The following is a 16502-nucleotide window of genomic DNA, read 5'->3' as shown; positions in this document are numbered from 1 at the left end:
GTTTGAGTTTGAGGAGTGAGAAGCAAAAAAAAAAAAAAAAAAGCATGAATAGTAGCAAAATAATAGTAGAGTGTTTTATGTTCTTGTAAGAAAATTTGGGGAACCCCCAAGTATCTGTAGATCATGTAAGGATCATGGATTAAAGATTTATGCATCCAGTCCCATCACTTCATGGCAAATGGAAGGGGAAAAAGTGGACAGGTTTTCTTTTCTTGGGCTCTAAAATCACTGTGGGGGCTTCCCTCGTGGCTCAGCAGTAAGAATCCACCTGCAATGCAGGAGACACAGAAGACTTGAGTTTGATTCCTGGGTTGGGAATATCCCGGGGAGGAGGGCATGACAACTCCCTCCAGTATTCTTGCCTGGAGAATCCCATGGACAGAGGAGCCTGGCAGGCTATAGCCCATAGCGTTGCAAAGAGTTGGACATGACTAAAGCAACTGGAGCACAAAATCACTGTAGACTGTGACTGCAGCCATGAAATCAAAAGATCATTACTCCTTGGAAGGAAAGCTATGAAAAAACCTAGACAGCATATTAAAAAGAAAATACATCACTTTGCCAATAAAGGTCTGTACAGTCAAAAGTATGGTTTTTACAGAAGTCATGTGTAAATGTGAAAGCTGGACCACAAAGAAGGCTGAGCACTGAAGAATTGATGCTTTCGAACTGTGGTGTTGGAGATGACTCTTGAGAGTCCCTTGGACTGCAAGGAGGTCAAATCAGTCAATCCTAAAGGAAATCAACTCTGAATATTGATTGGAAGGACTGGTGCTAAAGCTGAAACTCCAATAGTTTGGCCACCTGACGTGAAGAGCTGACTCATTGGAATAGACTCTGATGTTGGGAACGTTTGAAGGCAAAGGTGAAGCGGGGTGGCAGAGGGTGATGTGGTTAGATAGCATCACTGACTCAATGGACATGAATTTGAGCAAACTCCAGGAGATTGTGGAGGACAGAGGATTCTGGCATGCTACAGTTCATGGGGTTAAAAAGAGTGGGACATATCTTAGTGACTGAACAACAACAAGACCACATTAAGAATCATGAGTTAATGATTTTGTCTCCTTTCACCACTGGGAAAACTCAGTGTACTGACTGATTCTTAAATATTTTAATCTTCCTTCAACAAGTGTTTAACAAGAAAAATCATATCCCTGTTACAACTTACTAGTAGTAGAGTCTTTTGTCTGTGGTTGTTCCTTTTCTTTATATTTACTTTGAAATTTACAGATATGGATACTTGGTAATCAAAGGAAAAGTTGTATTTATGTCCCATCAATGAGAAGAAATTAAGCCAAAAGGACAACATTAGCCATTTAATATGTTGTAGGCCATAGGTGAACTGAGTTTTTTAAGGTTTGCTTTGGAGTGATGCAGACTTGGAAACACAGTTGAAGAGCAAGAGTTATTCCAACCATTAACTCTGATTAGAATATTTAGGACTATGTTAAGTAACATAATTCTTGTCCACAGAAAAAGGCTAACATGATTTTGGTGGAGTCATCTCTTTGCAAACTAGGGATTGCTTTTATTTAAGAAGAAAAAAAGACACTCAAACCACTTGATGATTCCAACACTATTCATGACTTGCAGTGCTGACATTCTATAGATTGATGGGGTCTTCAAGTGTGGAAAATACTGAGTCATACAGAAGATGAGACGTTTTAATAATGAAAAAAATATTTATGCAGTCAGCAGATTGTCGGTTAAGGTGGTTTAGATTATAAAAGTCACCCAACGGAGACTTTGTCAGGTTGCAAATTATTCTGACCACAAAATTATTTGAAACTGAATAAAGCAAACTTAGAGTGAGTTGATATGCCCCAGATCCTTTTTATTTTTTGTCTTCCTCCTCCTCTTCTTTTGAAATGGGAAAGGGAAACTGTGGCCTATCTGTCTAAACATAATGCTAGTACACGAGATAAAACATAAGACGGCACCAATCATTTGGCATTCAGAAAGAGCTGCCTTTTCCCAGTATACAAATGCTATAAAACCAAAGATGGTGCCTTGTGGTTCTATGAGGTGCTTCTTTGACTCCTTTTTGTTCTTTTTCATTTTATGTAATTTGTTTAGTATAGTGTCTTAATGACTCCCATAATGACTGACTAATTGTATCTGTTTTGTAATGACATCCATTGCTTTACACAATTATTTGACAAGTTGAAAGACAAGAAATAAAATCACTACAGATGCTTTAGTGGGGCTTTCCTGGTGGCTCAAATGGTAAAGAATCTGCTCACAATGTGAGAGACCTGGGTTCGATCCCTGGGTTGGGAAGATCTTCCAGAGAAGGAAATGGCTACCCACTCCAGTATTCTTGCCTGGAGAATTCCATGCACAGAGGAGCCTAGCGGACTACAGTCGATGGGGTCACAAAGAGTTGGACACGACTGAATGCACACACACAAATATTTTCTGAAAGAAGAGGCAATAAAAATAAGTAAATTTAGTTCACTGCCTTAGTCCAAAAGTATCATCTGATGTTTGCTGAAAAGTGTTAACTGAAACGCTGCCTAAATATGCCCTAGAGATTAGTTGTATCCTTTTTTTCCCATGTCAGTAACTTTTGATATTAGAAATAAGAAAGCTTCACTTATATTATTTTATTTATTATTCATACCTACTCTAGTAAGATAAAGGCCACAGTAAAGAATGTGTACTGTGCTAATGGCACTGCTCCAGTCTAGAGTTTTCTTGGTCACTTAGTATTGGTTGGCTTTTTGAAACTTGTGAGCTCAGTTGCCACTTTGGTTTCTGTATCTAGTGTATTGTAGAAAATGCCCAGTCTCAAGTGCTACACATATTGATACTTTTCTATTTCTCACAACTTTTCTAGGTCTACAGCATCAAGACAAGGGCAAGGAATCACCGTGGTACTGAAACACACAGTATTATCAAGTTAAATTGGAGCATGAATCCATGGTCCCACTGGGAAAAGATGCTGCCAGGGACTGTCATTCTGCAGTGGGACATATTAGATGTGGAAGGAAAAGAGGAAGTGCTATCCAGCTGACTTTGGTTTGGAGCCTTTTCTTGAGAAAGCAGAATGAGTCCTAGACATTGAAGAAAAGCATTTTTGTTTATTTCTTTCCCTCATCTGAGCCTTTGCCAACTGCGCAACTCTCTCTCTTTCTTTTTCTTTTTGTCTTGCTTTTATCAGTATATGGTTTAATTTTTGGTTTGACTTTTTTTTTTCCTTCTTTTTGAACCAGTTACCTTGTCAGGAAAAGATGAACCACAAAGAAAATGTTCATTCTTTCAGGAACACAATTTTGTATTTCTATGTTCTTCTATTTTTGTAAAAATACAGGAAGTTTGATTTAGCATTGATAGGCTATTTTTGAGGGATTTTTTTTTTAATATTGTAAAAATTGTTAAGTTCTGTTTAAAGAACTTGCTCTCAGAGAAGCACTGGCTAAAGTGTTTAAAATGCTCGTCTCTAAGATGTCTGTGATATGCTCTGTGCTCTAAGTTACCTCAAATGTTTGATAGTTTCTCCTTTTTGCGAAAGTAGCACCATAGCCAAACCAATATAGTATTGTTTTACATTAAGTCTCAGTGAAGATTTAATTCCATGATAGCTTACTTAGCTCTGAGTTACGTGTGTAGCTTGAAAAGGAAGATTTTTAATGATCACACTAAATAAAAGCTATTCATTACTTTGATTTCTCCCAAAGACTGCTTGGAGGTTGACTAAGAAAGTTTTCATAAACTTTGGATTAGATGGAGAATTATCTTTGTAGTCCATCCAACTTTGATAAAATGGAACCAGAATTTACAACCAACTACTGGAGAAAAAAAAAACAAAAAACATTTAACCATGCTATCTTTGAGTGCCAGTGACTTATTTTTCTTGTTTATAATGATTAATTCATGACAATTTTAGTCATATTTTAAGTGAGTTTTGCCTGAAGATAGTTTGAAAGGATTCTATTTGGGAAAGTACTAGACACATGACAGAACCTTTCATTCAGTGGCTGTTTCTGAGAGTTTGATCCATCATTATAAGTTGAAGGATAATGTATTGCATGTGTATAGTTTAAATAGGTTTTTGCGAGTCTTATTTGTTTAATTCTGGTTTTAATTGATCTGATTCTTTTTAAGAAAAGAATTGGGAGCAAGATAAATTTTTATACTATAATTACTGAAATTAATTTAATAAGCAATTTATTATTTGAAATTTATTTCTGGGGACTCAGGATTCAACTTGACATGTCCCTCAGGATCTAAATAAGAAAAGTTGGGATTATCATTAAAATACAATTAGGAAAAGATTAAGGTTATCAAATAGCAGTTATTGATATTTTAAGAACTTTCAATATAAAGTCCATTCTTTCGGACGCTTTCAGAGTTGGGTCATGTTAAAAAAGTAGTGTTACATAGATGTTTTAGTTCGTTAACAATGTTTCTCAAATTTTTCCCATCCCTGTCCTCATCCATGTGAAATTAAATGTTTAGTGAAATATCTTTTTCCATCTTAAATAGGATAACTTATATCTGTGAACATTTTAGGTATAAGAACAATGCAGTCTGCTTAGCTAGGCAAAATTCCCATGGATCATTTTCAAATTTCCCTATTGTTCCATAGTCTTCTTTCCTGGTGCATCTTATTAGTTATAAATTTATACCCTCTCTTGTATTTTCATCACTATATTTCTTCTTAACCAGAGTCCATTTAACAGGGTATACACGTTTACCTAATGTGAGGTCCAAACTTAAGGAATCGTCCACTTACTAATGATTTACTAAAGATATGAACTTAGATTTCTAGGGAGTGGTTTGATTAAATTATCTACATTTTGATCTGCAGTTTAATTTGATATAGTTATTTGTGCTCTGCCTTTATCTGTGTAGCACAAGGTTTAATGCATCTTTAAATTGGTTTTATTTTGTATCCTCCTGAATTCTTAAAGGCCAGTATTCAGCAGCTCCCACAGGATGGCTCAGTGGGGATGATTTATTTTTCTCTTCTTCCCTTGGAACCTGTTAATTTTGCAGTTTCTCTTAGAATTGTATGGTACTGCAGTTCATTCCGATCTCTCAAGTGGATTTTCCCAATTTTGAGAAGAAATATATCAACTCTCTGCTTCTTTCCTTACTCTCTAGTGAACTGAGTTGAAGGAGAGAGAGCTGACAGATAGCTTCACCCTAAATTTAGGATGACACTGCGCCCTCTGTCATTCCTGGTAGCTATCTGGTAAAATATTCCTTGGCTCTGAGGACCCAAGAAAAGTTAGGGACCTAAATTCTGCTGTACACAGGAGAGATTTGTGAATAAGATCCCCCATTGAAAACAGGCCCAGGTGGTGTTGGCACTTTGCAAAGACTGGATCCTTGCATATACAAGGAGTGGATCAAAATCTAAGTCAAAGAAGAATGGATGTGTCTCTGTGATTGTCTGGTGTGCATTTGTTACCATTATATTACCATAACCACCAGATGTCATACAAGGGATGAGTTGTAATTTAGTGTGATAGTCTGAGTTTAAGCTTAAAATGCCATCATTCTCTGGATGGATTTTCTCCCACCAAAAAGATGCAGTAATCTTGGAGGTTTCCAGACTGTGTTATTGAGGGCTACCATTTCCCTCTCCAGTTTCATTTGGAAACACTCCGCTTTTGGTTATTTCACAAATTAGTCTTTATTCAAGCTTTCTAAAGATCTGTGAGCTAGACCCTAGGAAATTATCTCATTGATTTTCCATCTAATCTATGTTTCGACCACTGAACTATCTTGATCTGAGGAACAATAAAATAGTGACTAGTTAGATCCTAACAGGTTATTTGGTTCCTCACTGTTTATTTGAAAAGCACCTCTAAATGTTTAAAAAATCAATGTTTCATCTTAATAAGGTTAACAATCCCTTCTTAACTTCCCCTTTAATTTTTCTCCCCTCTCTTTCATCTTAAAGTTATGTGCATTACTGTTTTAAGCAAAAAATAATGGGGATTGCTCTACATTTTGCCATGAGAACAAGTGGATTGCAAGTAACTGAGGAATTAATTTCTTTCATGTTGTAACAACCTTTAAAAAACAAAACAAAACAATTCCAGGCACTGGCATAAAAATGTGCCCTTATGAAGCTCCTTATTTATTATGCAAATAGCAATCAGATACTATATTTTAAGAAACTGCATTCTGTCCCTTACTGAGTACCCCTTCGTTACATAATATATGCCAAATTAAGAAAATGGGTCAGTGACACTGCTGCTGCTGCTGCTAAGTCGCTTCAGTCGTGTCCGACTCTGTGCGACCCCATGGACTGCAGCCCACCAGGCTTCTCCGTCCATGGGATTCTCCAGGCAAGAACACTGGAGTGGGTTGCCATTTCAAATCTCAATGTTACATGCTATCAATTAATCAACATGTTTCATAGGTATTTATTATTGATGATAGCTAAATTTTTAATATAAGAATTTTTAATAATACCAAACACACCCTTAAATGAAGACTCAAACCAAGACAAGATTTTTGATCATGATCTACCTTGGTCTCTTTCCTGACAGAGACATTATGATAATCTTCATTGTGGCAGAAGCTGAAGTCCACTCCAGTATCTGTTACTGGTTCCTACACATAGATACAGCCATAAATTTTTTGATCACAGGAATCATGGTAGAAACTTGAACAGCATTGAGAACCCACCATCTCCAATGTGCTCTTCCTCATGATTAAAATAGCTTACACTGTTATCAACTAAGGAATCTTTAGGGAAAACTGGCAGCCTAGAGATCGTGGTCTTTTCAGTCCAGGTGCACCCATTTAGTGGTCTTTGTCGCCCTCCTGACAGAGGCAACATGATGATCTTAATCAGAGCAGAAGCTGAAATCAGCTTGTAGGATCCATTATGACCCACATGTATTTATACACAGGAAAACCAGCAGAGACTAAGCAGTAGAAAAGGACAGTATTTATGTTACAATTCCGACTGGAGGATGAATAGAGAAGCAATGAATCAATGAACAAAAATTGACTTGGACATTAGGTCATTTTCTGAATTCTGGCTTAGCCACAATTAGATGTGTGTTTTGGGGCTTCATTTATTTATCTCATGAGTAAAGTAGGATAATAATACCTAACTGGCAGGCTAGGAAGGTTGAAAATTATATTACACACACACACACACACACACATACACTCAATAACATGGCTCATAGTAGACATTCAGTCAATGACAGATTCCTCAAGTATCTGTCAGTTGAGTAAGTAAATCATCAAATTGAGCTCCCAAGTGTCCCTTTTCTTTATATACCCATATCTATAGCAAATTGATATACAGCTGTGCTTTTATGTAAAAAATTGTTGCAAGAGAATCTTTGTCTTCTACTAGATGTTGATGATAAAATGTAAATTTCTTAATTATTTCTGATATTTTAATGTGCTGTTTATGAAAGAAAATAAATTAACTTCTTAGTGGTATGTAGGTCCAACTCTGAGTTTTCTTACGTTTCAGACTTATATTCATCCAGAACCCTGTGATTATTGTCTCCAAAATGAAAGTGACAGTTTCATGAAATTACCAAAGTTTTTATTTTGTTTCATTATATTTTGGGCTTTTTTAGCACCTAGAATAAAAACATCTCCTTTGAAGTTATCCGTTTTTTTAACTTGGAGGAAAAATTGCAAAATATGGTGGAAAAAAATTTTTCCGCATGAAAAGAGGAGAAAAAAAAAAACAAAAACTCTTTACAGTCTCAGTCAGCAGATTTATTTGACTTGAGAAAAAAGAAACAACTTCATTGGAAGCAGATGTTGACACTGTGTCAGTTGTTGAAGATGGAAAGGGTTCTCTTGAGCCATTGTGGTTACAAGGGAGGTATCGATGGCCGTTAGAATTCTTGGGATTGAGCATCTTCACAGCAGATAGGACAGTGCAAAAGCCAAAACTATGATACCAAGACTGAAATCAGCCTGCCAATTTTAATTTACCGGACCCTAAAGACTCAGTTGTTTTATTTTTTCCTCCTCCAGAATAAAAGTCATATCTTTCAAAAGATTTAAGTGGATTTTGAGAGAGAAATTAAAAAATGTTCTCTAAAAACATGGCCCAAGAGCCCTTTATTATTAAAGATTAAAACTAATATTCAAGTCATTTTAGAAGAATCAGGGTAAAAATTTGGTTTAATGGTATATGTTGAAGAAATAATCTCAAAGACATAGAGAGCAGACTTCTGGTTGCCAAGGGAGAGATGAGGTGAGGGAAGGAAGGATTGGAGCTTGGGATTAGCAGATGGAAACTAGTACATTTAGGACTGATAAACAACAAGGTCTTACTGTGTAGCACAGGGAACTGTATTCAATATCCTGTGATAAATCATAATGGAAAAGAACATGAAAAGGATATATACATATATATGTGTGTGTGTATATGTGTATATATATATATATGAACTGAGTCACTTGGCTGTACCACTGTACTGAAAAAAGTAACACTGTAAATCAACTATACTTCAATATAATTAGAAAAATAATGTGTATTGAATAAGGATATGTAAACTGTGCACAAATGGAAGGCTCTAGAAAGTGGGGAAAAGGTGAGGTCCACAAAGGAACCTCACATCCTAATAGCTCCTCAATGTTAATTAATTGGTGACTTGATCTCAGAGATTGGGCACAGAACAGACTTTCAGAATTTTTCAGTAGGTTTTTTTCTTTTTAGTGCTCTCTGGGAATTTCCCTCTGTACACTTTTCCAAAGTATAGCAATAGTCATAATTAAAATATCTTAATTCTGTCATTTCTTTTATTGTCCATTGTGTGTGCTTATTTGAAAAATATTTTTATGGTTTCAAAAAATTGATCAAACTAATGTTCTCTTGAAATTGCAAATTAATTTGATCCAATTCAATTATCCAAATCTTCTTTTAAAATTTTAAGAAATGATAAGTAAAATTTACCAATTCTCTTGTGTAAATAAACAGCCACAACTTCTAGAAAATGACAGGTCATCATCAGTTAGTTAGCTTTCTTGTTAACAATTTTTGGACTACTAAATTTTGACCTAAGAATAACTCTTTTAGAATACAATATCCTTTAATTAGTTGTTTGGTATATGTATGTGAACTCTTCTGTGATATCTTTTTATATTGATAGAGCTGTACATTTTTTTCTTTGCTATGACTAGGGCAAAAATTAATGATTATTTACACACTTGATTTAATTTTTTAGACTGTTTACAATCTTAGATACAGTATCTGATTTAAAAATCACTATTCCATACATGTTTCTGGATACACAATTTAGGGAAGGGTTTTTATGTGAATTCTTTGTATCATTTTAAAGTTCGTGTATTGAAAGGGAAAACATAGACTCTGTTTTCATCACATAAATTTAGATCAGGTGAAAGCTTTTGTAAAAATACATAGTACAATGAGATTTATATTTGTCACTTGATTAAGTGAACTGAAAACATAATAGAAATGTTATCTTAGAACCGTTAAATAAAAAAAATTCCAGATGTATTAGTTTGATGAGCAATTTTATGCTATCTTCCTTTTTACATGCCCAGAAAGAGAAATTAATCTTAGCTCTATTGTCATTCTTAATTTAGAAAGAATATATAACTCATAAAATTTTAGCTTCACAAGCTAACTATAAAATCATATATATATATATTTGTTGTTTTTCATCAGGATGCCGGAAGAGACATTTTTGTATTTCTATTCTCTCTTCAAATAGATCTCATAACTATGTGTTGATGATATAAAATAATGGAGGACTTTGTAGTTAAAACAAATGTCATCTTCAGTTCAATAAATAATGTGAACTCAATGCTTATATTTTAATGTAGCAGTTTGGTTTTGTCCACATTTCTTGACAATTAACTAAAGCCCTCTGTTTTTTTCTTATTCAATTAAGCAACTTACAAGTATCTTTAGAAATTAAAACACCTTAGGTGTTGTTTTTTTTGTAATGGGGTTAATTTTACAGCCAAGGGATTTATGTGTGGTGGTGAGAATTGTATGGTTAGAAAACAAGGGTTGTAACAGAACAGCAAGTGAAATGGGCTATATCAATTACATAATAACAGGCTTGGGAACTTTTTAATACAATGCTTCTGAAGTTATCAATTAACTCTTTAGCAGAGGTGTTCTTTGTTGTTTTGCTTTTGCATTTGTTAATGTGGAACTTGCTGTAAGTCCTGTGGAAAACTTGGCTGACAATTCATTGACATTGAAGAAATACGCCTAGAAAGGAGAAGTCCAAGACCTTATATTTTTAAAGGAAGCTAGAGGTTCCCTTGGAGAAGGAAATGCCAACCCACTCCAGCGTTCTTGTCTGCAGAATCCCAGGGATGGGGAGCCTGGTGGGCTGCCGTCTATGGGGTCACACAGAGTCGGACACGACTAAAGCTACTTAGCAGCAGCAGCAGCAGCAGAGGTTCCCTACATGGGCCCTCTATTTTCTTGTTAAATAAATTTTTGATATGTAAATGCAAAGCTTGGAGATCAGTATTTCAATTAGTAGACATTCATCACCACTGGTGAAAATAACGTGACACAGCCTTCTTAACTGTTTACCATATTCAGACTAGACAAGTGTAATGAATTTTCTGTGGTTACTGTAAAAAGTTACCACAATCTTAATGGCTAAAAGCGACACAAATTTATCTGGTGGCTCTAAGTCCAGTATCCAGTACTGATCTCAGTGGGCTAGAAGCAAGATGTCAGCTGTGTTCTTTCAGGGAGAACTATTTCTCTGATGTTTCCAGAGTCCTTAGCTCATGGCCTCTTTCTTCCATCTTCAATTCCAAGAACCACTGGTCAAGTCCTTGTCATATGATATCACTCTGACCCTCTCTTTTGCTTCCCTTTTACAAGTTTAAGGACCTTTGTAATTGCATTGGCCCTGCCTGGATAATCTAGAATAGTCTCTCCATCTCAAGTTCTTCATTTTAACAAAAGTCCTTCGATGTGAGGTAACATATTCACAGGTTCTAGGGATTAGGAAGTGAACATTTTGAGGGTGTTATTCAACCTATCATAGTTACTATTGGATTTCAGTTAATGGTTATCAACGTTTTAATCTAAGAGGGTTTAATGTATCACTGTAAATAGCAAGGCGTGTTCCATGTTTTCAGTGGTCATTTGTGTAAGGATTCATCTACATTCACTTAAATAATTGCATATAAAGGAAATTCTTGTTATTTCAAATATTTATGTGCTTCTTATAGTGCCTTGGAATCCAAAGGGTTATATTGTGTTTATGTCAGAGAGGCACTCAGGGGGGTGGAGACCAGGACATCTGGTGCAGATTCTTCCTAGCTGAAGTGTGTTTTCTCTGGGGACAATCATCTACCATTTAATTGTTTTGCTTCCTTTTTTGGGAATATATGCCCATCCTGTGATGTCCTAAGTCTCCAAGCATCTTATTTGACCTGTTTATACTCATTTGACTAGCTATCCATATATGACTACATTGACGTGGTAAAGCTTTTACATTCCTGTCCAGATTGAATCCTTCCATCTGTTATCAGTTAAGCCGTGGAAAAACTGTTATGGAAAGCAAATATGTTTTGATACATTTAATGTGTAAAGTAGGAACCTAGATTCTGGAATGCTGTTGATCAATAAATGAACTAGAATCTCTTCAAAACAACACTTAAGCCCCACTGTTTTACTTTCCATACCAAGTTTGGCTGTGGCTGAATGAAGAACACCAGCATTGATCTTTGCTTTGCACTTGTACAAGAGACTATTTGTAGGGAGCCAAATATAGCCACAGAGGATTTAATATCTTGCCAAAAAATACAGAATCTGTTCCCCTTTAAGCACGACACTCTATCCTTTTCTTGTGGATCTTGCTAAAAGGAAAATATAACTTTCAACTAGCCCATTCCTCTGCTAGAAGTTCCCTAATCTTTTTCAAATGGGCTATGTGTGGTTTTCAGGAGATTTATGGTTCAAAAGAAAAAAAAAAAAAAGGCTATATGAGAAATCCATTCAGTGTTATCATTTTTCTTACAAAAAACAACCCCTAAATCAAGAATGAGAGTAAACAGTAAGGAGGAAAATCACACTTTCGTGGTTTCAGGACTAACCAAGGATCACTGGGTCGTCTTTGTGTTTCATTTTGTATTGAAACAAAAGTAATAATAAAAAATTGGCTTCAACCAACCAGGTGCTTTAGAACATGGATGTTTCACACTGACTGTTGTCTGATGGGTAAATGAACGAGTCGAACTTTCTCTATAATGTGGGTAATGACAGTGCCTGTTCAGTCTCTTATGTTGTATATATAGAAATTTGAAAGCAGTGTTGCAAGTATCACCAAGAAAATAAATTTTGCACAGTGACAGCTTTACCAGACATCTCCGTGTGGGATTTAAAAAAAAACACAAGGCTATTTGGAAATACTTTGTATATGTAAATATGCAAAATATACTGATGAGTGCTAACAGCTGTATGGTGTACGCCCTTATCTTTGAGCAGAATATTTTGGTGGCAGCAGTTATTTTTTTCCATCTTTACTTGCCATTTCCCCTTTTTGTCTCCACCCACTCACCCATCCATTACCTCCTCTTAAAACACACTTAACACCCTTCCCCCCATCCCTCCACACTGCTTCCAAGAGTCATTTGAGTAGATTCCCACTGGAAAAGGCGGGTGGTGCCTTGAAGGAATGTGTGACTTGTACTGTGTTGTAAAGGTTGAGCTTCAGAGAACTTGCTTGCACTTGCTCTGACACCAGCCCCGCACACAGCCCAGACACTCTGCAGGCCAGATTCCATTAAGGCTCGTCATTGCCCAGGGAGGGAAAGTCCTGTTGAGAGTGGCCTTCCTGCTGTGAAGATTCCAAAGATCAGTGTAATCACTTTAAGTGTGTGTTATCAAGTTCTGTAATATCAAGACGCTCATCTATTTATGAAAATAAGCATATGCCTTTCAGTCCAAAGCCTTAAAAGGGAGGGAGGAAGGACTCAACAGAAGTTAAAAATGAAAGTCACTTCTTACAGGATTTTGACAGGTTTGGAGAGGAGAAAAGGTGACAGATGTAAAAGGAGAAACCCTGGGTCCCTAGGACCAGTTCCATGAAAAATGTATTGATATTGCTGAGTCCCAAATTTCCAGTTTCTCTGTCAGTTGAAGATCAAATGAAATAAAAGATGCAAACTGCTTTGAGAAAACTAAAAGTAGATACAAACAGACAGGAAATAATATTTACTATAAGTCCTCTATATACCTTGACCATTACATGAATTTATCTCAAGGAATTTTCACAAATAGCAACATGTAGATAGCATTATTTGTGAGGCTGTTAGCAATATTTTTAAAATGGGGATTTGAGTTTTAGTGATGCTGGTTAAGAGCTATGTATCCTTGAACAATTTCCTCAGCCTTTTTTAAAATACTTTCTGTGTTCACCCATAAGATGAAGATATTTAAAGTAACTATATCATAGAGTCATGAAGATTAATAAAGTGTGTAAATAGTTTAATACCAGGTAAACACTATGGATTTCTTATAATCTTATTTTTCTCTAATCTGAGTACTTGAGCCCAAGGGCACTTGGCCACAAGTAAAAGTCAGGATTCAACTCCCTCAAATAGAATCTTAGAACAATACACTGCTCCAATGTTTTTGCTATTGTCACATCTAAATGTATTTGTTGTGAACATATTTTAATCATCTCTTAGCCAACTGGAATAAAGAGTCAGTAGGAGGAACTAAAAATGTCCAGAAATAGCTAAGTTCTTTAAAAGAGTGAGAGTAATGTGGCTTTCAGGAGCCAAATAGAGTTCCGACAGATGTTGCAATTCTGGAGCATTATTTGTAATTTGGGAATACAGAATCAATTCACTCAATATATTCTTCTGGTCTGAAGGACACTGATTATTTTTCTACTTAGATCAACCTCAAGTCTCAGTAAAATAGTGAATAATGGGTTAGAAGAATTAAACTTTTTTCTGCTGACATCTTGTCATAGTTTTCATCTGAAGGTGTCAACTCCCTAATCTCTTTAGGGATGAGCTCTCATTCACTGTGCTGAAAGAATCAATGTTACATTTTAATCCTGATTGTTTAAAATAATTCAGGTTATGTTTATGCAGTATTCTCATTTTTCATAACCTGAGTGTATGTTGGGTCAGGAGTAATGGTGGTAAAATAAATCATTTTAAAGTACACAGTATCTTAACTTGCAGATTCTCTGTTAGAAAGCTAAGAAATTACAAGATTTGGTTTTGATCTTTTTTACTCTCTGTTAGTTGTTTGATATGTGGAAAGTACTCTTCCTCATTAGTTAAAAAAAATGCTAACCCCTACTTTGTAAAGTAGACATGTGGATTAAATGAGATAATGTATAAATGCCTAATACAGACTTCTCAAAGGGGTATGATTTCCTGTATCAGTTACAAATGGCAGCAATTTACTAGGCCTTTTTAACAAGGACATTTACATCAGTCACCCCACTGAATCCTCACACAACTTTCCAAGGTGGGTTTTTAATTCCCACATTACAGAGGAAAAAGCTGAGTTATAGAGATTTTAGATCACTTTCCAAAGCAAAATTAGGATTGTATCCTCTGTCTGTATACTTACAAAACTCACATCTTTCCCACTGCACTGGTTTGCTTCTCAATCTACCTAAAGATTAAAATTGCGTGCCTGCTGTTTGCTCGTGTTCACATGCAGAATATAAGAATGAGTATAAACACGCTACTCTGGGTGATGGGATGCTTGGCTTCTAAACAGCTTATATTGCAAACTAGCTGTGCTCCCTGAACTAAATTACTGCACAGCTAATTTCATGACTGAGACACTATGATGAATAATCCAAAGTCTAGTCAAATTTCGCATCAGAAATCAGATTATCATAAACTTGTGCAAGAGCGAATTAATTCCTGTTTTCGCCCTCCTCCAAATCCCATAAAAACAGAACAGGAGAAATATCCCTCTCCCAGAACCCAAGAACTTGTGTGTACATATGTGTACAACATTTTTTTCAACTATATATACTAAAAATACTAATAAAAGTAAAACAAAGTACTGATTTCAATCCCTAGAGGCTGTGGTCTTGAAGTATGTGTGTGTTAAATCTTTTCCCTTTGACAATTGTCAGTGAACGTAGCGTGTGTACTGACTGTTTGAAATAAGCCAAACTACTCTCCTATTAGGCAGTGCACATTCATAAAAACAAGTCTTAGAAATGTCAGCTCTTTCATGGAAATGTTCTTCTGTGCAACCACTGCTCATTACTCTCTGCAGTACAACTGGGCCTGTGAAACTTCTGAACCTCTGTTTTCTGGCACCATGATGATGCCCTTAGACTTGTCAACAGTCTCTGATGTTGATCTTTTTATTGCACTTCTCAGAAGAGGCTTTTACCTGTTTTGATTTCTTTGGTTGCTCATAATAGCTCTTTCCTGCCTCCATGTTGCTCAGTTCTGGCTCCTGGTTTCAGGCTGTACTGAAACCCAAAAGAATTATCTTGGAAAGTTATTCACCTAAGGACTGATTTATGATCTTTTGGGCCTGAAACATGAAAGTAGGGGGTTAGAGGGACTCTTTAAAGAAAATACAAAATGATGCTAAATTACATATGAAAGTGAATATTTAGAATGAGAAAATACAACTAATAGATTTTGGAAAAACTGATAAATACCATAAACACAAAACTTAGAAAAATGATGGAAATTTGTATTAATACCTGCTTAAGACTCAAGTGGCTTCCCTGGTAGCTCAGACAGTAAAGAGTCTGCCTGCAATGCAGGAGACCTGGGCTGGATCTTTTACTTTCACTTAAGACACAAGCATGGTATAGCATGCTACTCTTCCAACAGCTAGCCAATTGCCACATTTCAAAAATGCTCCTTTTCCAGTGCCTTCTTGTACTTGGTAGTAGAAACTTCATGGGCCCTGCTCATAGAGTGATAAGCTCTCAGCACCTAGAAACAGCACAGTGAGAGGCTGAAGTATTCCTAGGAACCACTGATGCATTCTCTCTCTCTATCTCTCTTTAGTCGCTAAGTCATGTCTGACTCTTGCGACCCCATGGACTGTAGCCTGGCCCCATGGACAGCTCCTCTGTCCATGGGATTCTCCAGGTAAGAATACTGATACATTAGGGCATGGTTATTTATCTTTCCCTGGAAGTGTTTGAGAATACTATGAATATATACCATTCAGTCCAAATCCAAACTGTATATCTACCAACTCAATTTTCACTTAGCTTAATTCCCACTACCCCACTCAGGGAAAGTGTAATAGGGACATCTGAGTTTAGAAAAAAGAAAGTATTCTGAAAAAGTTGTGGTTAAAATAGCTTATTTTTGGAAAAATTGCAAAAACATATGTCAACATAAATGCTGGGATCCATCCCAAGTCATTGGAGTGGGCCCTGAAGCTTTAGCTTCTTTAGCTTCAGGGCACATCTGTCTGTGTACATGCCACTTCAACAAGTCCCCCACATGTCATCCTTAAAAGACTATTGGTGTGTGGCTTTGCATTCTTTTCAGTTATTGTGATCTCCTTCATTACTTAGCATGCATCACGACTT

General features: G+C 36.1%; 1 protein-coding gene across 5 annotated transcripts in view; it reads left to right on the top strand.

The window, feature by feature from the left end:
- The window catches only part of VGLL3 (vestigial like family member 3), a 59033-nt gene extending 46629 nt beyond the window's left edge, over positions 1-12404 (top strand). For 4 of the 5 annotated variants that reach the window (XM_015468734.3, XM_005201174.5, XM_024992498.2 and 1 more), the window contains exon 4: positions 2843-12404. In XM_015468734.3, coding sequence (XP_015324220.1) covers positions 2843-2886 — 44 coding nt within the window. In that variant the 3' untranslated portion in view covers positions 2887-12404. The remainder of the gene's footprint in view (positions 1-2842) is intronic. The other variant, NM_001191130.2, reaches the window with a different exon arrangement.
- Positions 12405-16502: the final 4098 nt, after the last annotated feature.

This window comes from Bos taurus, chromosome 1, assembly GCF_002263795.3.
Source record: "Bos taurus isolate L1 Dominette 01449 registration number 42190680 breed Hereford chromosome 1, ARS-UCD2.0, whole genome shotgun sequence".
In the NCBI taxonomy this organism is placed as follows: Eukaryota; Metazoa; Chordata; class Mammalia; order Artiodactyla; family Bovidae; genus Bos; species Bos taurus.
This window is presented reverse-complemented; position numbering and strand designations above follow the sequence as displayed.